The sequence below is a fragment of the Anastrepha obliqua genome, chromosome 2 (genome assembly GCF_027943255.1).
Source record: "Anastrepha obliqua isolate idAnaObli1 chromosome 2, idAnaObli1_1.0, whole genome shotgun sequence".
NCBI classification, from domain to species: domain Eukaryota; kingdom Metazoa; phylum Arthropoda; class Insecta; order Diptera; family Tephritidae; genus Anastrepha; species Anastrepha obliqua.
In genome coordinates, this window is record NC_072893.1 from 106,178,191 (window position 1) to 106,202,886 (window position 24,696).

At 38.2% G+C, this 24,696-nt stretch overlaps 1 protein-coding gene across 2 annotated transcripts; it reads right to left on the reverse strand.

The window, feature by feature from the left end:
- Positions 1-989: 989 nt before the first annotated feature.
- Positions 990-24,696, reverse strand: LOC129237845 (uncharacterized). Of its 2 annotated transcripts, XM_054872798.1 has the most exons (5): positions 24,177-24,696; positions 12,263-12,595; positions 3,602-4,879; positions 1,884-2,013; positions 990-1,813 (listed from the first exon to the last, which is right to left on the reverse strand). In XM_054872798.1, exons 1-5 carry the CDS (start codon positions 24,327-24,329, stop codon positions 1,452-1,454), a joined length of 2,256 nt encoding a protein of 751 aa, XP_054728773.1. In that variant the 5' UTR covers positions 24,330-24,696; the 3' UTR covers positions 990-1,451. The 2 variants fall into 2 exon arrangements, with proteins under 2 accessions (XP_054728773.1, XP_054728774.1); XM_054872799.1 differs by lacking the exon at positions 12,263-12,595.

Below are 24,696 nucleotides of genomic sequence, written 5' to 3' on the forward strand. Positions count from 1 at the left end.
TGGGCTTATTAGTACGTTTATTGAGCATACAAAAAATTTTTTGTTTTTACTTTTGAAACAATATTTATTATTATAAAAATGCCGCTGAAGATGACCCTCTCGAAAGATCGAACCCGGACGGTGTAGATGATTTCGAGGCTTCTACTCATCTGAAACACAAAATTCAAGAAGATTCTTAATCAAAAAGAGTGCAGTTATGGTCGGAACTAGAACAAATCGAAACATTGACAAAATGGCGCACTTTTGAAAAAGAAGTTCGTAAAATCGGGGTTTTTTCACTAGTTTTTTAGTTTAAAAAATAGGAAATTATTTAAATAAAATTATGATTCTAGTTCCGACGATAGCGATACATGTTGTGAACAACATATCCAAATTTCAAGTGATTCGGTTGAATAGATTTTTTGTTTTCATGCCCGCCGTGCCGAAAAAAGTCGTTTCGGGATAAATAAGGTTAAAGTTTGAGGCACAGGAGCGCGCGCACCGCTCTCTACCTGGTTAATGGGCTGTAGAAGCTATAATATTGGGAATTTCCGCATGAAAATTGTACAGTATATTCTTAAGATACTATACTTTCGAAATATCGACAAAAAAATCGATTTTTTGAAAATTCTAGACCACCGGGTGGCCTTTCTTTTATGAAAATTTTCTTAGCTTTTTTTTAATTTTTTTTTGTTTTTTCGAAAACAAACATTTTTTATCGCTGGTTTTATTTAATATACCCTTATACATATTATTTTTAATGCGCGAAGTTTCGTTCAGCTGTGTTTAACCGAGCTTAATACATTTGATCTTTTATGTCTTTTTAAAGCTTATTAATAATTTTTGTTGCAACAGTGCGCGCTGCTACATCTGCACGTACGTACTTTGTATTTACTTACTCTGTTTACAAGCTTTTCAACGCCTGAATAAATTAGCCAATATAAAAATGTAAACGTTTAAATGTAAATATGTATGTACACATGTATGTGTCAACAACTAGTAGCTGATTGATACAAAACAATCGTTCGATTATTCAGCGCACCACACAACTCAGTCATGCTGACTTGATCTTTGGCTTGAATGATTTTCATACATATTAAAACTACAAATACAAATATAAATACAAATATTAATCCGAGTGCTACTTGCATACGTACTGACAACTATAACTATATACATATGTATGTATGCAGGTTTATATTTTTGCTATTAACACTGTGCCGAGCCGAATATGTCTCGCACTCAATACAAATATTATATTTTACATTTGTCAATATGACTAAACGCGCTTTATATGTATGTAAAAATGTTTTTTCTACCTTGAATTAAACTTAATACTGTTCTTCACACACTCTACACTCTCCATGACACGCACTTCTCCTGCATATTTTCAAACTCATTTTACTCCTTTTTTACATTGTATGCGTGCGCGCCATGGGGCCACGCCTTTTCGACTAACTGAAAACGCTTCGTCACAAATTGATCAATTGCAACTTACGCTGCGCTTCCAGTTTGGTCTCCAACATAGCATACGCCGGCAAACTCACCACCAACATAATCACCATAGTGATAATTTTAGGTGTCTCACACATTAGGCCATGCGCAGCGAAGGTGATACCCAAGCCGAGGAAGCGTAGTCCTTGTAAGGGACTGGTTACTTCCGTAACGTTATTAGCGTGATTCAACGTGATTAAGGCCATTAAGAGTGTCTCCCACATACCGTTACAGGCACCCCACGAGGCGGCTAGTACATAGAAAAGCGCTATGTCATCGCTGGACGGCTTCCAGCTGGATAGTGCAAGTAGCAGACACGACTGAAAGAAGAAACCGGCCACTGGAAGATGAATGTAAAATGAAATGAATTTGTTGTTGTAGTAGATTTTAAGAAGGCAACAATAACTTACAAATGACAACAATACGCTTGGTGTGTCGCAGCAGCATACTCAGCGTGCAGGAGACAATGCATTGCATGAGACCCATGCCGACCAATGCACCAGCCACCATGCTAATACCCAAAGAACAAGAAACGAAAGCCTGAAAGTATGAAAATTTGAAGTTGATGTGAGTCTGACTGTCGCTAAGCTGATTCGCACAAATCGAAGGTCATATTAATAAATAAAATAAGGTGAATTTTCAAATTTCGCGGTCTACGTACATTCGACATTCGACTTTCGATTATTATATATTTTTATGTTGGTACACTCGTCTCGAAGATATGCTCACGGTTTTAGCAATATTTAGTAATATTAGTTTGTTTGTGAGCGGCATAAATAAGACAAGTGTTTTGCGTTTTCTGCGAATTCTTGCTACCGAAAAAAATGGATCAAAGAAGTTGCATAAAATTTTGTATAAAAAATGGAGTTAAGTGCTCAAAAGCACTTGAAAGGTTGACAGCGGCATACGGAGAGAGTTCTCTGAGTCAAAGAAATGCTTACAAGTGGTACAAGCTTTTCACAGAAGGTTGAGAAGATGTGAACAACGACGCTCTCTCTGGACGCCCCAGCACTCAACAACCGATGAATGAATGAAATGTTGAGAAAGTGTAGAAAATTGCTATAAACCGTCTAATTATAATTAGATAACTTGCGCAGGATGTCGGCATATCGGTTGGCTCATGCCATGTAATCATTCGTTCCAAAATTGCTGAATTTTGACCAAAAACCACATCGCATGAGCATCGCCCAAGAATTGTTGAATGACGTCAACGATGATCCAGGTTGGCTTAAAAGGGTCATAATTGGTGACGAATCATGGGTATGTGGTTATGACATCGAAACCCAATGGAAGAGTCCAGGGAAGCCAAGACCAAAAAAATCACGCCAAGTTCGATCGAATGTCAAGGTTTTGCTCACTGTTTTCTTCGATTACCATGGCGTAGTGCATCAGGAGTTCTTACCACAAGGTTGTATGGTAAATAAGCAGTATTTCCTTGAAGTTATGCGCCGTTTGCGCGAAACAATACGGAAAAACGCCCAGAATTGTGGAAAAAAAGTTTATGGCTTTTGCATCACGATAATGCACTTGCTCACTCACCTTTGCTTGTGAGAGATTATTTGGACAAAAACAACAACCACTGCGACTTTTTCCTATTCCCAAGATTGAAGAGATCCATGAAAGGACGATTTGGCGTTTTGCGACGATTGAGGAGATAAAAGCCGAATTGCTGAGAGAATTCAAAGACATACCAAAAAGTGCATGTCAGAACTTCTTTGAGGATTGGAAAATTCGCTCGCACAAGTGCACTATATCTGAGGGGGACTAATTTGAAGGGGATAAAATATAAATTGATGAATAAATAAATATTTTTTGAGAAATATGAAAATCACCTTATTTTTTGAACACACCTCCTATTACCACCTCGTTCCTCTAAAACAGGGTTGGGCATGGTGCACTAAATAATGATAGTTAAAGCACTGAAAAACTTTAGATTTAGTGATAATGAAACCCTTATTTTAACTCCTACTAAAAAATTAGTGGTAGGGCAAAATGCCCAACCCTGCTTTAAAACAAACTCGGTTTTGAATGGGCTCTAATTGAATTTCTTTTTGAAAAGATTTCCTACGCCATCCGAGTTTGCAGCTTCGTTTTCTTATACCTTCCCATCCTTATACTTCGCACTTACCCGCAAAAAATCGCCTAGCATATAGGCCTGCTCGGTTCCCACGAAATACGCCATTGGGCCAGCGAAGAGCAGCGTATCCGTTACTCCTTTTGAATGCACTTCTCGTCGAAAGCTTCCCTGTAATTTCCCACCAAGGAGGGATAGACCCGTCGCAACTGCTGTGAACAAAAAGTAGACACTTATCAGTGTAATGCCACCGCCTGTTGATCTCTCATTGATGAATTGCGTGTAAATAGTTTCATTGGTTCCATTGCTAGTGTCGTCGAAGCTGCTATCATGATGCCAAACAGGACACATGTCGGCACCACAGATTCGTTCACCGTGTTCGTTGTGATAGTAGAAATCATCAAAGTAACCCGGTATGTTAAACAAAAAGCCCGTCATGCTATAGGAATGTGCCCGCAATTCTGCCGCCTTTGGCAGTGCTTCTGTCAGATTCTCGCCGGGCAATGAAGTCGTTTTCATTTCCACAGTTGGCGTCTCACTGTCAGCGAAACAGTTCCAGTCACTCGCGCTGCAGGCCAAAAAGAATGACGCCAGCAGTGCGCCGAAAATAATGCCCATGTCTTGGGCAACCTGAAACCAACGCGCCAAACGGCGCACCTTCTGATCGCGATTGCAGAAAAGCTTGTGCTCGTCTAATATGTCCGAGGCATGCGAAGAACTGAACATGCATTCGTGCTGGGAACAGCTCAGCTTGCTGCCGTAATGCACCACCAATGCAATTTTGCTAATCCATGATGGACTGTATGTGATACCGAGCAGTATGTATGCCGGCAGTAACGTAAAGATGGAGGGAAAGAGGTGACATAAGAGAAAGATGCCCGTTGCAACGTAGCTGGCACTGACCACCGACGTATAACCGAATTTTTGTATAAGGCGTTTGGTAAATAGGCACATAACGGCGGAGATGAGAAAGCAACCGCTTAGCAGAAGGGAGCCGATATTCGGTCCCACATGCAGCCACTGCTCGCGTTGATGCCACACCGAATTCGAACCTTGTAGCGCTAATAGCGGCATCAATACTGCGCATATTAGGCCATGCGCTAACGTTAGGAAGATGAAGCTCTGGCACACTTTGTGTCGTACGTGTGGCGGAATCTTGTGACGGCAGTTGCGATTATTAAGCGTAATAAGGCGTCTTATTGAAGCAGCACCAATGGAACTGTTGATGGACTCACGTCGGCGGGAGGCGGCCAGCGCGGCCTGCACCTGATATGATGACACCGGATTAATGCGATGCGAACGCGTTGAAATCGGTGAGTAGGCGGCAAGGTGCTAGAAAACGTAATAAAAGAATAAATGTAAAGAATCATGTAAATTTAGAAAGATGTAAAGAATATTTATATGTAAAACAGGCGAATATGTACGAGTAAGCACGCGGGAATATAGAGAGCGTGGATTAATAGATATACATATACAAGGTGATCAGATTGGAGGTACTTTTTCCAATAGGGTTTTTTGACAGATCACGCGCGACTACAGTCAAATTAAATACTTAATTTTTTTCAGTATGCATTGACATTTCATCGTGAAAAGACCTACGTCTCAACAACGTTTACAAATCGTACATTTGCTTTACGAAAATCGACGCTCTGAGAGAAGTATTCATCGCGCGCTTAGGCCAACTTACTGTGTACCTAACCGTCCTACCGAACACACTATTCGGCAAAATTGAAAATAATTTTACATTATTGGATGATACTCGACCGATTAAACCACGTACAGCCCGAAGTGAAGAGAATATTCCGGCTGTAAATGAGAGTTTTGCCGAAAGAATCTATATGGCTACGTCGATAAGCAAAATTGCCGGCTGAAGAGCAACGAAGCCATTCAAGATCAGCCATTGAAAACAACCGTTTGGTGCGGTCTATGGACTGGAGAAGTCATAGGTCCATATTTCTTCGAAGACGAGACCGACGTCAATCTAACAGTGAATGTCGAAAGCTATCGTGCCACGATACACGACTTTTGGATGCCGTGATGCCGGAAATTAAAGCCCGCGATCTCCTCAACATTTGCTTCGAACAAGACGACGCTACTTGCCATACGCATGTAAAGTCTACATACTTGGGTATGTAAAGTCTAAATGCTTTGTGGATAAACCAGCTTCAATGAGGCAATGGAAGCCCACATTATTAAAATTATTCACGAGATACCTACCGAAGTCCTCCAGCGAGTCATTTAAAATTGGTGTTTACGGATTGCGGAATTACAGCGCAGATGATATTTTTCTACAAATGGAAGGACCTACAGTTTTATGCCTTCTCCGAACAGCTGTTGGTTTTTATGAGAAGATTTTTCATGGCAGATATATATGTATGTATGCAAGTAGTACTCGGAGGTTTGTCGTTGCCTGCTGAGTCCGACAGCTATTAGAAAACACAAACATATAAAAATCATGCGGCGACGGCTTCACAGGGTGGATCAATAAGTCCCTGCAATTTATAATAGTTGGCTTTGCAACCTCAAATCCGACCGAAAAGCATCTTCCAAAAGATCGGCCAATAAATTTCTCCCTGACCTGTTAGATAGGTTTGTTGTAACAACTATTTGAAAGAGACGCCCATGAGCAGTCTTGAAAAAAGGGAAAAAGAAAAGTTTGAGTTTCACTATTATAGAGACTCTTTACCGTCCTTTGTAACTATCCACCGCTGGTTTGGACAACTGCAATGCTGTCGTATTAGCATAAGTGACCCCGAACAGTGTCGGGGCACCACCAAGTGACATACCATACACTATTGTAGAATAACTATTTGGTGCTCAAAATGTTTCTGCTTCTAGTGGTTGAATTACTATGTTCTGCACATTTAACGTCAAGTTTAGAACGAAATTACGTCCTTTGCTGGACCAAATTTATTTGACCAGGCTACCACAATACCAAAGGCATTTCGTATCTAAAATCTAGGGAGATGTGTTATCTCGGTACGCAAGGTCTTTATCATAAAGGATGACCTGAATTCCTGAATAATGTATTAGGGAAGTGTGTGACTACGTGGGAAATGAGCAGGCAGAATTTCATGGTGAAAAGATTTTTAATGATGTGGCCAATATCAGACCGTTAGTCAGAATGGTCTGACGTAACTGGAGTCTCGAAGCAGTTTGTTTATGAAAATACTAAGAATGTATGTCAGACTATCGTGCAGAATCGGCTACTGAGTACTCCCGTGTCGTGGGAGCCGAAGTTCCCCTCACAATTTTCTTTTTCACCATAGCCATTGGCCCAAGGATGATAGATACCAGAGGTTTGCTCGTTAGGTATGGTGAAAATTTTTTTTCAGGGGAACTTCTACGTCATTCGTTTTTTGTTTCACAAAATTTAACTTTAGCTTAGTGAAACACAAAACGAATGACGTCGGCATATCTGTCGAATTCGCTCAGAGCCGAATAACGGTCTGCTAGATGGAACACCTCTAAAAATCTTTTCACCATGCTATTGGCTGATCCTGATATATCTATCATCGTTGAGCAATACCGGCCTGTTTTTTACTGTGTTTTACTAAGGATAGCATTTTTGGTTATTCTATTGGTTAGGGGATTTTTTTTTTGTCGGGACAACTAGCAAGTGCAGCACTCAAACATTAATTAAGTCCATTGTACTACACTTATATTCCCTTTTAATTTTCTTTAAATCTACCCGATCTCCGAAGAAATCTGAGTAGATCTTGTGGTGTCAAGGAGCCAAGGTGGTCGCTTCTTAACACATCAGTGCCAAGTCCCTCAAGCCTGATTCGGGCGAAGGCGGGGCAGACGCACAGAAAGTGGTTCGCCGTCTCATCCTCCTCTTCACAAGCTTGGCAGAGTACACTGTCTGAGATACCCATCCTTTCCATGTGCTTCGCCCACAGAAAGTGGCCCGTCATCAGTCCAACCAGGCGTCGGCACTACCTTCTGCTTAATGACAGGAGGGTTTGCGACAGTCGATCGGATATGACAGGTAACATCAGTGTAGTCCATCTGGAGCTTCTCTCAGCCTGCCAAGCTCGCTTGTGGGTTGTAGTAAGTAACCCATTTGCTAACCGTGGCTTTGATGGCCGCAGAAGGGAGTGATTAAGGGCTAGAGTTTTGTGTAATAAGTATAAGAATATCATTATTTAAAAAAAAAAAAGAAACGAAAATAAGCAAACAAAGTATTTGAATTTTATTCTCATTTGCTAAAAAAAATATAATAATGAAAACTATTTTTATTCTTGAATGAAAAAAATATGATTTTTGGTAAAAAATTTAAAAAGTATAACTAACTTAACATTACTTACGGTTTTAACCGATATTAATTATTAAATAACACTGTGTGACAAAAAAAAAAAAAATTAAATATACTTTTATGGAGACCTAGCACAACTTGTGGCTATAGAAAAACTAAAAAAAATGGTATAGGAGAAATTTCCAATACACCCCCAAAATCTCATTTTATGGCCATAAAACCGTTTTTCAGTAGGTTGATGTGAAGAATCACTCCTAACTTCGCCAATTTCCATTCGATTTCGAATTTGTTTTTTTAGTTCGAAAGAACAAAAACAAGCCTTTTTGACAGTGTGTTGACAATTTTTCTGAAATGAAAACTGACGAGACTGTAGACGGAAGTATTTGGAATTTTTTTATTTTTTCTCTATTTTTTCAACTTTGACATAATTTTTACGATATTATCCGATATTGAGGATTTTTTTTAGTACACTACTGTTATAGTAAATTTAATTTTGCGTCGAATGAGTTATATTTGACTGTAATTGAATTAAAATTAATAGAGTTGTGTGAGTTTTAAGATTTTTTTTTTTTTTTTTACTAATTTGGTATGTAGGTATAACTTACGCTAAATGGGAATAAGGACATGTGTTGGGAGCAGGATTTTTCACAAGGGCTTTCAATCTGTTCTTGGCCACTCTCATCATCCCTGGCAAGTGGAAAGCAGGGAGAATGGTTCCACTACTGAAACCTGGGAAACCCGTCAGTCCGATAACTCTCCTTTCCCCAGTAGTGAAGACACTTGAAGCCCTCCTACTCCCACTCTTCACGAAACACCTGGCCCCAGTCCCACATCAGCACTGCTTCCGACGAGTGCATAGCACCACCACTGCACTCACCGCCATAAACGTCCAGATAAACAGCGGGCATAACCAAAAACCACCCCTGCGAGAGGACTGTTCTAGTAGCGTTGGACCTGAAGAAGGCTTTCGATACAGTCAGCCATTCCACGCTACTAGATGATATTTATCAGTCGACACTCCCGCCAGGGCTGAAGAGGTGGTCCGCAAACTCCCTGAGCGGTCGTCACTCGTCAGTGATTTTTCGAGATCAAACATCAAAGCAGAGGAAGATTAAGCAAGGTGGTGTCCTTTCTCCCTTGCTGTTCAACTTCTACATCTCGAAGCTCCCTCAACCACCTGAGGGAGTATCCCTGGTCTCATACGCTGACGACTGTACGATAATGGCGTCGGGCAATGACATCGATGGCCTGTGTTGCAAAGTGAACAACTACCTCACCGACCTTTCTCGCTTTTTCACTGCGAGGAATCTCCAACTTTCCCCCGCTAAGTCCACGGCGACCCTCTTTACCACCTGGACAAAGGAGGTCAAGCTGTCCCTTAAGGTAAAACTCGACGACACACCAATTCCGATGTTTACCCCAAAATTTTGGGTGTAACCTTCGACAGTTTGCTCTCCTGCTCAGCGCACACAACCGCAATTGCTACTAAAGTCCAAAATCTCAACAAGGTCCTCAAATCGCTTGCCGACAGCACTTGGAGCAAAGACAAAGAACTGCTGCTATCGACATTTAAGGCAATTGGTCGACCGTTTCTGAACTATGCTGTGCCTGTCTGATCGCCTGGAACAAGTAACACGCAGTGGATAAAGCTACAAACATGTCAAACTACTTCCATTCGTACAGCGACCGGTTGCCTCCTGATGTCCCCCGTTCAACACCTTCACAACGAGGCACAAATGCTCCCAGTAATGGAGCATAACGAACTGCTCCAGTCAGCAGTTCCTGCTAGGATGTTACCGCAGGTTTCACTCCTGCAGACACCTGCTTGAGCCTGAGCCGCCTCCCAGGCACGTCAGGAGACACCTCTTAAACTACGCCGACGAAATCCCGAACAAAACTGACCGAAATTTACTGCATCAGACAGTGTTTAGACAGTCAATAAACGACATCCACCGGGAGACCGTCACCACCTCCATGAAGTCCCGTCCTGTGAATGCCGTAATCGGAGTCTAACCACCATCTATTCCAGGTGAAGAGCTCCAGCTTCCCCGTGAGATACGTGTAACACTGGCACAACTATGTTTTGGATATTGTAGCAGGTTAAACTTATATTTATCCAGAATCGACCCCGACATACCAAACATATGTCCGGCATGTGAAGGCACCCCGCACGACACTAACCACCTTTTCACATGTCCTTTAAAACCGACTCATCTAACATCCCTCTCCCTCTGGACCCAACCCACCGAAACAGCATGTTTCCTTGGCCTACCTTTAGATGAGCTAGACGAAGACGATATGCCCTACACTAGCGGGCACCCACCTTTACGGTAAGTAGTTCTGGCCCCGTAGCCGAATGGGTTGGTGCGTGACTACCATTCGGAATTCACAGAGAGAACGTAGGCTCGAATCTCGGTGAAACACCAAAATTAAGAAAAAGTTTTTTCTAATAGCGGCCGCCCCTCGGCAGGCAATGGCAAACCTCCGAGTGTATTTCTGCCATGAAATAGTTCCTCATAAAAAATATCTGACGTTCGAAGTTGGCTTGAAACTGTAGGTCCCTCCATTTGTGGAACAACATCAAGACGCACCCCACAAATAGGAGGAGGAGCTCGACCAAACATCCAAAAAGGGTGTACGCGCCAAATATATATATATATAAATAGCTCTGGCACTGAGAAGAGAAATTTGCTGGTAATGGGAAAATCGGCTAATCCAAAATGCTTTAAAAATACAAAAAAAAAAAAACAAAAAAGTTTGGATGACTACTGAAATATGGTTGGATTACTTAGAAAAAGTGTTATTGCTCGTTGATAACTGCATGTCGCACAAAAACCCTACAACACTGAAATCTATTAAATTACAATTTATGCCCCCAAACGTAACATCGAAATTACAACCTCTAGATATGGGAATAATTAAAAATTTCAAGCAATTCTATCGCAAAGAGGGGGTCAAAATTTTAATCAATGATATGGAAGAGGGGCGCAAGGGTAGTATCAACGTTCTACAAGGCATCAGAATGGCCCATAAAGCATGGGAAAACGTAAAACAACCAACGCTTGTCAACTGTTTTGCGACATGTGGCCTTGTCGACAGTCCAAATATTTTGATTGTTTTCAAGACAGCGAAGAATGGCTTGTCGTTAAAAACCATTTCATTTGAATGAACGATTTGATGATTTCGTTACTTTCGACGAAAGTCTTATTACTGATGATGACATTGTTAATAGTGTTTTGAACAGAAATACACTCGACATTGTTGAGGAGGATGAAGAGGTCGAGAACGTTATCACTGTCAAAGAATATAAACAAATGGTTGAAAAGCTCCAAACTTTTCTTGAGGCACAGGAAGCTATACCAAAAAGTGCATTCGATAGCTTACCATCTGTTGAGCGAAGTATTGATGGCTGCATTCGAAACTTGCGCAAACAAACAAAAACAACCAATTATTTTACTAAAATCTAATTGAAAAATTTTTTTTTTTTTTTTTTGTATCCACCCCACTTCTGTGCAGTTTTATCGTTATTTTGATGTAAACATGTAAACACAGTATTTATAACAAATATTCTTTCCGATTTCTTTAAATTTCGTTTTACCAAGATTTTACCAATAAGTATATACCTATAGTGAATAAATATGTAGATATAACGAAAAATTGTCTGGTTTCCTTCAGATTCGTTATATCGAGGATTCACTGTATAAGTATTTATGTGAGCACTTATTTAATACATATATATGTATATGTATAAAATGGAGAAATATTTATTTTTTGTACTTTTACTTCACATCTCAACGACATCTGACATCTTCTATTCCCCAGGCAGTCATTTACTTCTTTGCAAGATAATTACGAAGGTCAAAACTATAATCTTATTAATTGACATCAGTTCGTATTTTCATTGAGCTATCGTCGATTCATTGCAGAGTTCGTTATTACTCAGTTTCATTGTGCAGTGATGAATTGAAGAGGTTATGGACACAAAGGTATCATAGCAACAAAACAAATTTCGAATAATGGTTCCCATCGTCAAACTGCTTTGCACTGCTGCACTCACCCACCTCCAATTTATCATTTGAGCCCCGCCTAAAACTATGCAGTGGCATTCGCACCGACATAAGCTAATTAAAAGTTTGCGTTAGCACTTGGTACCTTCTAAATGCTTCTCTTCTGTTCTTGTATATTCTTAAGCACTGCCTCTCAGTAAAACTATTTGTATGCACACCTACCTACCTATGCACATGCATACTATACATCCATGTGTAGTCATGGTTAATCAAGAATAATTTTCCGTAACAATGAGAAATCCAACCCCAATAGTGATAGCCATCAGCAAATGTAACCTTCGTTATAATTTAAAACCCACTGCTTAAATATGAACAATAGCTACTACCAAGACGTATGTACAATCCTATTGCCATGCTACGTATGTATGTATGTAATCCTGACTAACTCACCTCCATCAATTGTTCGTCCCAAATATTGTGTGTCGCTCCCGAGCTTCTAGTGCGTAACACTCGATGTCGTGTTGTTAACGAGTGCCGATGATGTTGGTGCTGATGATGGTGTTTGGCTAGCAACGCGGGCGTACCTATGCCCAGCAGTGCCGCACCGCCCACCGCAAAGCCACTTAAAGTTTTCGTTGTAGCTGTTGTATAGGCGCCAACACCGATGCCACCAGTTGCTGCAGCAGCATTTGTTAGGTGAGAGGCCCCCACAGCAGCAGCCATGCCAAGTGTTCCTCCACCCATACCCAAACCGGCCATTAAGTAGGCGTTGTAGGATGATTGCTGAGAAGAGAAGTATATGTAATGTAAGTATGCATAAGTACTCATAACTGTTTAGTACAAAAAATTATGAGAAAGAACGATAGAGCCACAGAGAGCGAATAACGGGTAGCTGGTGAGCGAAATGAGTAGTGAGAGGAAAATGCTTAGAAATGCAGAACCAAAAATAAAAAATGTATGATAGTACGAGTATTTACCCGAAAAAATGAGTATAATTTTGTTAAATAGGTAACTGTAGCTGTAACCACAACAGTTGAATTTTTTTTATATAGAAATGCAATGTGCTCACACTCTTCTAGTTAAAGTTCTACCCGTAATTCATATAATCATGAAAATGTATTTTCTCGCCGAAGTCATTGCCTTCCAATTAGAGATAGGGATAGTTCACTAGGATTTATTAGTCGAATTTTTTTAAAGTTGTGTAATTTTCAAGTTGTAGTGGACTTGGATTCCATCCCATTGCCGCTAATTATGTACGTGCAGTGGTTATGTAAATTGTTTTCTATTATTTTCAGTTGTGGAATATTTAGGAAAATTGAGTAGTGACAAATTTTATGGCTCCACTAGTGAGAGTGAAAATATCTCCACTAAACCCTAAGTTTTAAAGTAATGCTATAGATGTTATAGTTCGTTACGACCAAAAATACATTTTTTCAATTTGTGCTCCGAATTGTCTCAAAAATATAGACCTAAACTTTCAGATCAAAAGTGAAAGAAAAAAAAACAGTACAGTTTGAACTATTGATTTTTTTTTAATTTTGACAGTTTAAATAACGTACGGAATGTGTCAAATTTAGGCCGTAGTAGTAGAATATATCTTATTCTCATTTATATCACTGTAGTGTCGGAAAAATAAGCATATTTTAGGAATTTTTCTCAGCCGTACAACAAAAAATCTGGAAAAGGTGCTATATTACACATGTCATAAACTGTAAAATTTATATAAATATATAATATATTATAAATAAACTTAACTTTAACTAGTTTTTAGGCCCTTTATTTGAAAAAAATTAAAAATATATCGCCCGAATTTTGTTCGGAAGATAACTGCCAAAGCAAATAAAAAAAAAAAAAAACAAACAACAATCTATTCGTACCTGCATGCAGATTTTTATTATAAAACTGCAGTTAAAATTTCAAGTTTATCGGACAAAACTTCTTATAAGACTGACCGACTTGGAAAATATATGTATATATATATATATATATATAGGGCCCGCCATCTATCGTTACGTATTTGATCTAGGTATTATTTGAAGAATGGTAACACTTAGCTGTCATCTGATTTGACAGAAAATTAGTTTTATTCTTCCGCTGAACGAAAATAGTTGTGTATACGCTCAAAGAACGCTGGGAAATATTTCAACATTACTTTGAAAATCATGGTAATGTTGCCGAATGTGTACGAAAATTACGTAATAAAAAAAACAGTTTGGAAAAATATTGAGTAGTTTCTTTTATATAGAATTTTTAATTCCGTAAAGTTATATGGCGGACCTTGTATAATTGGTGCGTACACCCTTTTTTGGGTGTTTGGCCGAGCTCCTCCTCCTATTTGTGGTGTGCGTCTTGATGTTGTTCCATAAATGGAGGGACCTACAGTTTTAAGCCGACTCCGAACGGCAGATATTTTTATGAGGAGATTTTTCATGGCAGAAATACACTCGGAGGTTTGCCATTGACTGTCGAATGGCGACCGGTATTAGAAAAATGTTTTTCTTAATTTTGGTGTTTCACCGAGGTGCGAACCAATGTTCTCTCTATGAATTCCGAATGGTAATCACGCACCACCCATTCGGCCACGGCAGCCGAGAAAAATGTGTACGGTGCACATAAAATGAGGGGGACTGTCCAAATATTATATTTAAAATATAGGTATTTCAACATTTTTCTTAACTACATTTTTGGAGTATGTCACTTTCGAGGTCTCGGGTGTTTTTTAGCTGCATGAAAGCTATCGATATCGATAAATATGGTTTGATAGCTGTAATTGGCGAAATGTGTTGAACCGTTAAACGTCAGAACAACGTTTCCAAGTTGTGAAAACTTACTTTGAAAAAAAAAAAAATCTGTTCGTGAATTTCATGGAGCACTTCGTCCATTTTACGTGTGATTTACACTCTGGCGGCATCATCCGTCCTTATTTCTTTCGAAATGAAGAATGAGCTTGCCGTTACGGTGAATGGCGAGCGCTATCAAGACATGCTGACTGAATTTGTGTTTCCAAAGATTCTTCAGCTAAACATCGATGGCATTTGGTTACAACAAGACGGCGCAACTTGCCGCACAGAGCGCTTAACAATTGTTTTATTGCAATATTCAAGCCTCTATTGACGCCATATGGCCAAAATTGGACTGATCGAATGGACAATGTGACTCGTAACCGCGGCGGACATATGCCGGGTATATTTCAAAAATTATATGCAATTATCTACCAGATTATAATAAAAAGAAAATCATTCCAACAATATTTCTCTTTTGTATTATCATTTTAAGTTCTCAAGCTATTAAAAAACATTCGATATAATGGGACTTTTAAGAAAAAAAATCGATTTTTTTAATTTATACAATGACCAAACCCCTTAGGATTTTGTCCGAGTTTCTCTTTCAATTTGTAGTGTGCGTTGTTGCTGTCCCTGTTATAGCATAGACATACACCATAAATATTTGGGGGATACTACTAAGGCCGGATATAAATCTGGGTCACTCCAGTAACGTAGAATCGACTATGGCGATGTATAAGTATGTAGAAAACGTTTATTAGCTACAGAGGTTGCAAGACGACAGCTAACAATAGAAAAGGGCATCCTTGTCATTTAAGACTTCAGGAAAGTGAACCATTTATAAATATTTGGTTGAATTTCTTTAATTTGTGCCAAGTGACATGGCACATTCACCGGCATATATCTATGTAGGTATATATAGCGTATTTCAATAGGTGCGCTTCAACTTTTTTCCGATAGGGAGGGCGAACGACGCAATATTTTTTATTTTTCGCTTATCATTTGTAAACTTCATTAGTATACATTTCATCATGGAACGCTACACATGAGCAACGATTACAAATAGTGCAAATTTTTTATGAAAATAATCGTTCTGTTGCTGCTACTTTAAGAGCAATACGGCCATTTAACAAGCCGTCCCGTTTTGGGGTTATGTGAAGTCATTGGTCTACAGCAGTGATTCCCAAAGTGGTCTATATCGACCCCTGGGGGTCTATGACAACCTGCAAGGGGTCTGCGTCAGCGAAAAAAAAATTTGGAGGTCAATGAAATGAAAATGGGGGTCCGCGATAGTGGATCTCAACACATACACTGATAGTTCCTATTTACTTACATCATACTATCTTATAATATCAAAATATCTATATATCCATTATTTATAAAAGCACCTATGAAGTAAAAAATTTATTATATATCATAGAATGTAATAAATGACGTTTTAACCATTAAAATATTGCCAACGTCAATTAATGGAAACGTCAAGTGTAAGAACGGATATCAGCAATTTTGGCTGCAAAACAACATACCCGTTACTTATCCCGTATTATGGAATATAGCGAGGAAATTCTTAATTTCCTTTCCATCGTCATACCTACTGGAAAGGGGGTTCAGCGCTGTTACCAATCTCCTAACGAAAAAAAGAAACCCTTACCCTAAGATTAACCCTTACAAAATTGACGCCAAATGTTGATAATTTATTATTAAAGCATCAGGTTCATCCTTCTCACTAAAAATATTGACTTATTGCTTATGTTATTTTATTTATAGTTTATTTTCTGTTACGTATATTTTACATAACAGATACAAAATTTTATTTTGAGTAGTTTTAATTTAAATTCAATTAATATTCAATTAATAAATGTATAAATTAACATGTGTTTTTACTTTAAGTTTTTAGCACTAAACTTCACTACAGTTAGAAATTTACAGGAAATCAATATCAGGTAAGTAGGGGGTCTACCCAACACGGAAAAACATGGCAAGGGGTCTACGACACAAAAAAGTTTGGGGAACTCTGGTCTACAGTAACAAGCCGGTGACGATTTGTGAGCTCAGAGCCAATATTGAACGCGAAATTGCTGGAATTTCGGCCGATTTATGCAAAAGAGTGGTCGAAAATTGGGTTCAACGATTGGACTTCGTAAAACGTGCACGCGGTGGTCATGCAAAAGAAATCGAATTTCATACTTAAATGTATATGTTCAAACTCGATAATAAAAAAAAAATTAGTTAAAAAAGTCAAACCGTTTGTGTTTTATTCAAAAAAAAAGTTGAAGCGCTCTTACTGAAAAACGCTTTAGAACCAATTTGCAGTCCAGCACGTACCATTTGTTTTATATAGGGTGGGCCATGTAAAATTTGCTTTTTGAATCGGCTATAAAAAAAATAAATCAATATCTTTTCAAATTTTTATTTTTTTATTTTGAAGATTGAGCATTGTCATTTATGAATGAAAAATAATATCGTTCAAATGACTGCCACGACTGGCTTTACAGTAGGCCATTCGATCAACCCAATTTTTAAGCACATTTTCGATTGTTTGGGCTCCAATTTCATGAATGCCAACTTCGATTTTGTGTTTTAAAGCAGCGTCGCAATCGTCTCTGGATGGTTCGCATAGCATTTGTTCTTAACGGCTCCCCACAAAAAATAGTCCAACGGGCTTAAATCACAGCTCCCAGGCGGCCAATTGATATCGGAATTTCGGCTGATTATTCGGTTTTCGTTGAAACCAAATGTCGTCCATGTCATCCTCTTCAATTTTTGGAAATGTCACGGTAACGCTCACCATTTACTGTAACCGCGGCTCCTCGCTCATTTTCGAAAAAAAATGGCCTGATGATGCCGCCAGATCAAAAACCGCACCAAACAGTGACTCGTTGTGGATGCATTTGCTTCTCTACAGTAACGTGTGGATTTTCTGAGCCCCAAATCCGACAATTTTGCTTATTGACGTTGCCACCGATGTGAAAATCAGAAAAGAAGAAGAAGGCTCACCACTTTGGAAATAGTTTTTCAATATTTCCCAATTTTGTTCAAGCGTATAGCGTCCCATTTCGTAATTGTCGAACCTTTAAGTAAATTATGAACACATTTGACATGTCATTTGTGTTACTATTCTCAAAAAAATAAGTGGTTCAAAAAGCAAACGCTATATGGTCACCCCTCACGTACATACGGAAAATGCAATTTCTTTTTAAATTATTTATTTATTTATAAGAATGAGAAACAACAATACAATTATTATTGCACAGCAAAAAAAGGAGCACTGGTTGCCAGGGTCTTCGGCTCACCGGTATGAAAAAAGTATGTGTGAATATGAAACATTATATAAAAAGTATAGGAAATTACTGAGTTGAGATAGCAGTTAAATTGCTAACAATACGTTACTTAGAGCTATTGCTACAGGGAGTTAAATTACTTTACGAAGATCCGTTAGGGTTAGATATTTTCTCAATGTTTTCGGGTGTAGTGGTTTTTAAGAGATCAATGGCGTTGTTGCAGTTTAATATGTTGTTTCTGATTGACGTGAACTGTGGACATTCGTTGAGCAGGTGTGTGATGGAGAGTGTTGACGCAGGACAATACTGACATGATGGGGGGCTGATACCAGATAGCCTATACGAATGTGTGGCTATGATATGCCCTAAGCGTAGTCGAACGAAAGCTTTGATATCGTTGCATCGGCATGATGATGGGTACTTGGGTGCATTTCTATCACTATTAATTTGCGTGTAGTGGTGTCGGATGGATTTCCATTCAATCATTTGTTTTATACGCTGTTGTGAAGAAATTAAATTATGCAAGTCCCTCTTGTCGAGGAACTGAAAAGAGATTAAATGTTCTTTTCCGGCGAGCTTGGCACGCAGATCTGCTAGTTCATTTCCTGCGATTCCTTTATGCCCTGGTACCCACATTATTTTAATTTTGTTATGGGTTGCAATTAACTTGTCACGGATACACGATATGATGTGGTTTTTATTGTTTATGTTTAGAATGGATGCTATAGTCAGTGCAAATTATGGTTTTTGATGAAGAGCTAAGTGCATAGTCAATTGCTTTCAATATCGCGATGACTTCTGCTGTATAGACAGACGAAAATGGCAGTAAGTGTCCCATTGACATGGTTTCACCACTAGATTTTACAACCGCGAATGATATGTAATCTTCTGATTCTGATCCGTCAGTGAAAATAAGGCTCCATTCTGGAGGTAAAGGTGCCAAGCATTCGCGGAATAGTTGTTGGTAAATTCTAGGGCAGGTGTTTTCCTTCGGATATTTACTGAGATCTAGAATAAAGGACGACTGTCGTAAAAACCACGGTGGGTAATTATCATTATGCCTGAGTGACGGGCCATTAATTCCTAGTTCTTTAGCATATTCGATGCAAGACGCGATTACAGATTTTCGTCGGAGTGGTCGTTTTAGATTAATGGTGTCAATCACCGTTTCGTGAAGTGTCCTATTATCTTTTTAAATTAATAATAAGAGATATTCGATTTTATGCGGTTTTGATTTCATAAACTAATATAAAACATATAAATAATAATTCAAGGATCTTTTAAAACTTAAACTAATTATAATAAGAACAAAAAGGAGATATTCATGTGGCAATTAAAATAGGTACGAAATAGAAATAGCTACGACTTAGTGGTTTTAATAAAAATGTTGTCTAATCAATAACCACTGTGTCCACTATGATTGTCAATGACTTTTTGTATTCGATTTGGCATGGAATTGATAATCCTATCTTGGCCCACTTTTTGTTGTTTATCAGTGATATTTGCTCTTGCCTCTCGTCAGCAAGATTCCTCCTTTATGCAGATGACGCACAGTGCGGCCGATTCCCGAAAAGCTGGCCAAAACTCAAAAAATTAAGTAATTGATTCAAAGTTTCTTACTCGGGAGTTGTCGGGGTCGCTGATTACGAATTTGATCTTAAAATTTTGAAAATCCACCCCCTTCCACCCCTATTGAAAACTCAAATTTTATAAAAAAAATTGCAAAAAATGTATCTACGTATTGCTGCAGCTAAAAATTTTGTGTCGAAGTATTGATATGTACTAAAGATTTCTCGTATTTTACTAACCTTCGGAAGATGATTCCATTTGGTTTTGTTCAATTTACTCCATTACAAAATCTTTCAAATGTGTACAACTTTCACTATTCATCGACAGTAATACGATGTTCAAACGAAGGCCACGTTGCGACTGAAAATACAGAGGATACTTAGGGTACAGGACGTTGCTATGAACGGTTTTCACTACTCAAGGCATTACTGTAGCCAACCCAAAGACAAAAAAACTCTATCTAGAAACTTTTTTTTTCGACTTTTGGCCAGCTTTTTGGGAATCGGCCGCACTGTGTGACGTTAAGATTTATTGGGCTATCACTAGCCCTCTCGATTCTGAATTGATGCAAATTGATTTAGATAATTTCAGTACCTGGTTTATCAATAACCGCCCATCGTTGAACATAAACATGTAAGTGCTTCCAAACTACCCTTCCTAAGCCGTCCACTGTTATTGAAACTTCATGAAATTAAAAACTTGGGTGCAATATTTGATTCGAATCCTACTTTTGCTAGTCATATAAATTTTCTTAGTATCAAATTTAACATCATGCTTGCTTGTGTTAGGCGTCATAGCTCCGATTCCTCCAATCCTTATACGTCGAAGCTTTCGTATACGGCGTTTGTGCGTTCCAAACTTGGGTATGCATCCTTCATTCGCTCTCCGTATTATAGGTACGTGCCATGCTGCTAAATTTCGCTTTGCGTAATTTACGCTTTTCGGAACTTATCGCTACCTATGACACGCGATGCTTATTGATTAACTGAGAGTCATTGCAGAACAGGTAAATAATAGTATTTTTGTGTTTCATTTTTGATTTGATATCTGATGCTGTTGACTGCACGGTTCTTCTTGAACGGATTATCTTTAATATTCGTAGCTCGGAGTTCTTCTATGTTGGACGCCCCTAGGCTCCGCTAGAGTGTTAATTGCGTTTAATAAAATCTTTAAATTTGTTGAGGTACATATATTTTTCATTCTCAAAATATCGCTTATTGAAGTTTTTGAATATTTATTATGAAATGTTACTTTTTTCAATGCCTATTAACCCTCAAATATGTTCACTTGGCCTATAAGAATCTTTAATATTTATTGGCTTAGTAAATAAATAAATCCTCTTACTTTCTAATGCTTCTTTCCCAATTCGCTGCTCTAAATCTCCACAAAGATTTTCAATGAGGTGACTGCCTTGGGCAATCCATAACTTTATAAAAACCATTCACATACAAACATTGAGGAGTATTTTGGGTAATTATCTTGCATACAAGTTCACCGAAGCGGCACATTCTCCTCAGCAAATGGAAGCATCACTTCTTGAAATACGTCCTTGTAAATAAGTTTTTCCATTTTATTGGTTATGAGATGAATACCAAGTTATGAGATGAACTCCATACCAAGAGAAACGTCCCCAAATCATGTGAATCAAATTTTTGTGAACCGCGGTGGTGAATCGCTCGAAATTATGTTATACCATTTTTAAATACTCTCTCCATGATTTGTGCTCTTGAGCAAAATTTTTTCTCTTCCTTAAATTTGCTTGTTTCTGCCTGGTAGCTTCTAATTTTTGGATGCTCTATAATTGACGCTGTACAATTCTCGCTGATTTCAATTGCAATGGCCTTTGATGACTTGAAAGGATCCCTCTTAGCAAGAGTCAGAATTAAATTATCAATAGTGCAAGTCGTTTTCTTTTTGTCACCACGTGATTCTGTGGTTCGCTACTATATACGTAATTGGTTCGCTACAAATATATAATTGGCGCGTACGCCCTTTTTTTGGGTGTTTACCAAGCCATTGCCTGCCGAAATTAGAAAAATGTTTTTCTTAATTTTTTTTGTTTCATCGAGATTCGAACCTACGTTCTCTCTGTGAATTCCGAATGGTAGTCACCCACCAACCCATTCGGCTACTTACGTAACATTCAATATTTTTCACTTAAGTAAATAAAATGCAAGAGTTATCTGCATAGTACATATTTTAGTGAAAAAACAATTAAAAACTACACTTCATGAAAATAACTGAATCTGTGCAACTAGTAACGTAGCTTAATATAACGGATATTTTAAATTTACAACGAAGCATTGATGACATTTGTAAAAAAAGCGAATTCCAATAATAGCCTTAAATTTTTCCCAGCGACAAAAGGAAATCAATAGATAAAGGCAGCGTACCTATTTTAATGACCATATGTATGCATACATAAATTTCCATATACTACCGCTCCACCTTAAGGTACATAAAAGAGTGACTCACACAAAAAAAAATCTTTCATACTTAAAAAAAGAGGCACTTTTCGTTTATTTATTTATTTCCTTATTTAACACTATATAAGAATTATTGAGGCGGCCGCCGTAGCCGAATGGGTTGGTACGTGATTATCATTCGGAAATCTCGGTGAAAGCAAAATTAATAAAAACATTTTTAACACACTTTTATTAGCTCGGGTTGTATGTACGTATGTATGTAACGGAATCTTTGAGCTTAATTTTCACTGGCTTCTAAAAATCTGATCGACTTGGAATTTTGCACACCTATCAAGGACTGATGACAATGCAATAATTTGATAAAAGTTTTCCATTATCCTTATTAGGATTGCCAGGATTAATATTTTCTTTTTTTACTACTGTGGGCAAAAAGTAAGGTGAATTTGGTTGTAAAATGAAAAATCTTTATCTATTCTTGTAAATCAATTTCATCCCCTTCAAAATAATCTCCTCTCGATGAAATACACTTATGCCAACGATTTTTCCAATCCTCGAAACATGCCAAATAGTCCATTTCTGGTATAGCCATCAGCACCTTCTTCGATTCAGCTTTTATCTCCTCAATCGACTCGAAACGCGTTCCCCGGAGTAGTCGCTTGAGTTTTGGGAATAGCCAGAAGTCACACGGAGCCAAATCAGGCGAATACGGTGGTTGCGGGACGATATGCGTAGAATTTTTGGCGAAATGGTCACGAAGAACGACTGCAGTGTGAGACGGTGCATTATCGTGATGCAAAAACCAAGACACACTTTTATATTAGCTCGGCTAGTGCATTTTGCTTCACTTTCATAACCCTCTGTACATAGGTAGTTGCCAATAGAATGATTGTAATATATATACATATACATAAACTATATCAAGCATCCCACGCTTTTAACTCTAATTTGAATTACTCTATTTGTATCTTAATTTTTGTTATAATTCTGTTCTGAGGTAGTTGACTATGACTGATCGTTCGATTTGCTATTACTTCATTATAGGCCCCTTTGTCATTAAAATTTATTTTCTACTTTTTAGTTCGATTAGCAATGAAAGCGTGTTTTTTAGTTTTTTTAAACTATTTTTTATTCTAATAGCGGTTGCCCCTCGGCAGTCAATGGCAAACCTCCGAGTGTATTTCTGCCATGAAAAATCTCCTCATAAAAATATCTGCCGTTCGGAGTCGGCTTGAAACTGTAGATCCCTCCATTTGTGGAACAACATCAAAACGCACACCACAAATAGGAGGAGGAGCTCGGCCAAGCACCTAACAGAAGTATACGCGCCAATTATTTATTTTTTATTTATTTAAGAATTATTGAGTTGCTTAATTAATGATATCAATAATATGAAATAAATGAAAATATTAAATAATATAAAAGTTATTAATTAAAAAATAAACAAAAAAAAATTAAAAAGTATTCGTCGAAATAGTTCTTCGTGTTTTGATCCCTATACTCTCAATCTGTTATACTCGTCCTTAGTCCGGTGCAGGTTAGAATACGCGGTATTCGTTTGGAGACCGTGTCATGCAGTCTATATTAATAGATTATAGTCTGTTCAGAGAGCTTTTGTGCGATTTGCTTTGCGCTCGATGAAATTCGTGGATCCCATTCCGTCCTATCGCTCTCGTTCCTTATTAATAAATCTAATGCCCTTAGAGTCTAGGTGTGTTCTGTTGTAGATGTGTTTTGTCTTTGATATTTGTGCAGGTTCAATAGATTGTCCGTATCTGCTCGATAAAATTAATTTTAATATTCCCTCACCGCAATTTCCGTTGTAATGAATTGTTTTTGTGGGTATTGCTAAAACTGTTTATGGAATGAATGCTCCTTTTAGAAGGACGCTAGCTCAATTTAATGTGTATTCTTTATCTTTAGCCTTTGATTTTTCTAAGTTACTATGAGACTCTTGTCATAAGATCTCTGTTTGTATCTACCTAGCTAATAGTCTGTAAGCGTCTTGTTTGTCGATTGAATAAATATAATTAATAAATAAAAAATTTTAGCCATAGATAAAACTGCTTCACGTCAACAATGTAGCCAAGAACGGTTACTGTTTTCTGCGTTTACGGCACCTTTCTGCTTAGGTGACTAGTTGCAGTTATAGTTTACATTGGTGAATAATTGCCCTTTTTAAACTCTCGACGAAACACTCATTCTCATTCTAATATAACCCAGTAAAAATACTTCTAACTATCTAACCTACTATTAAAAGAGATTTAACCTTGTACTAAAAAATTTACCCTAAATATTTCTTACTTACCTTACGCTGTGCGAATAACGCCATACGCTCACGCTCGCGACTCGAATCACGTGCCCGTTGCTCTCGCAGTTGCTCACGTTGCTCACGCTCACGACGCTTCTCACGTCGGCGCTCTATTTCCTCCAACTCGTGCAAATTCGGTAAGCTACCCATGATGATTGACGTTCAAAAATTAAGCACAAGGATGCCCGATGCGATGGCTTTTAGTGATGAACGTGCTGGCGAATATGGTGCACTAATACATACATGTGAAGTAATACGTGCACATACCATACATGTGTATGTGCAATAAATGTATTCAGAAAGGTATAGGAATTGCAGACTTTGTTTTGTAAACGATGATGTTGTTGATGAAAGCACTTTTCTCTTTGTGTTTGTTTATTGACTCATACGTGTTGCCAGTATTCGCATTTTCTTTATTTCTTTTATTTCTTTTCTATCGTTATTAGACTTGGAAACTTTTAATTAAATGTTAGCGTAGCTTGTTTCAGCTTTTTTTTTGTTGCGCGATTTATGATTA

What these genes read in the sequence shown, in the direction of transcription:
- LOC129237845 (XM_054872798.1), bottom strand. Translation starts at nt 24,329, where the DNA reads ATGGGTAGCTTACCGAATTTGCACGAGTTGGAGGAAATAGAGCGCCGA. An exon ending in CGTTATTCGCACAGCGTAAG is followed by an intron (nt 12,596 to 24,176) that starts GTAAGTAAGAAA and finishes TTCTCTTCTCAG; the next exon opens with CAATCATCCTACAACGCCTA. An exon ending in TGCTAGGCGATTTTTTGCGG is followed by an intron (nt 2,014 to 3,601) that starts GTAAGTGCGAAG and finishes TCATACTTTCAG; the next exon opens with GCTTTCGTTTCTTGTTCTTT.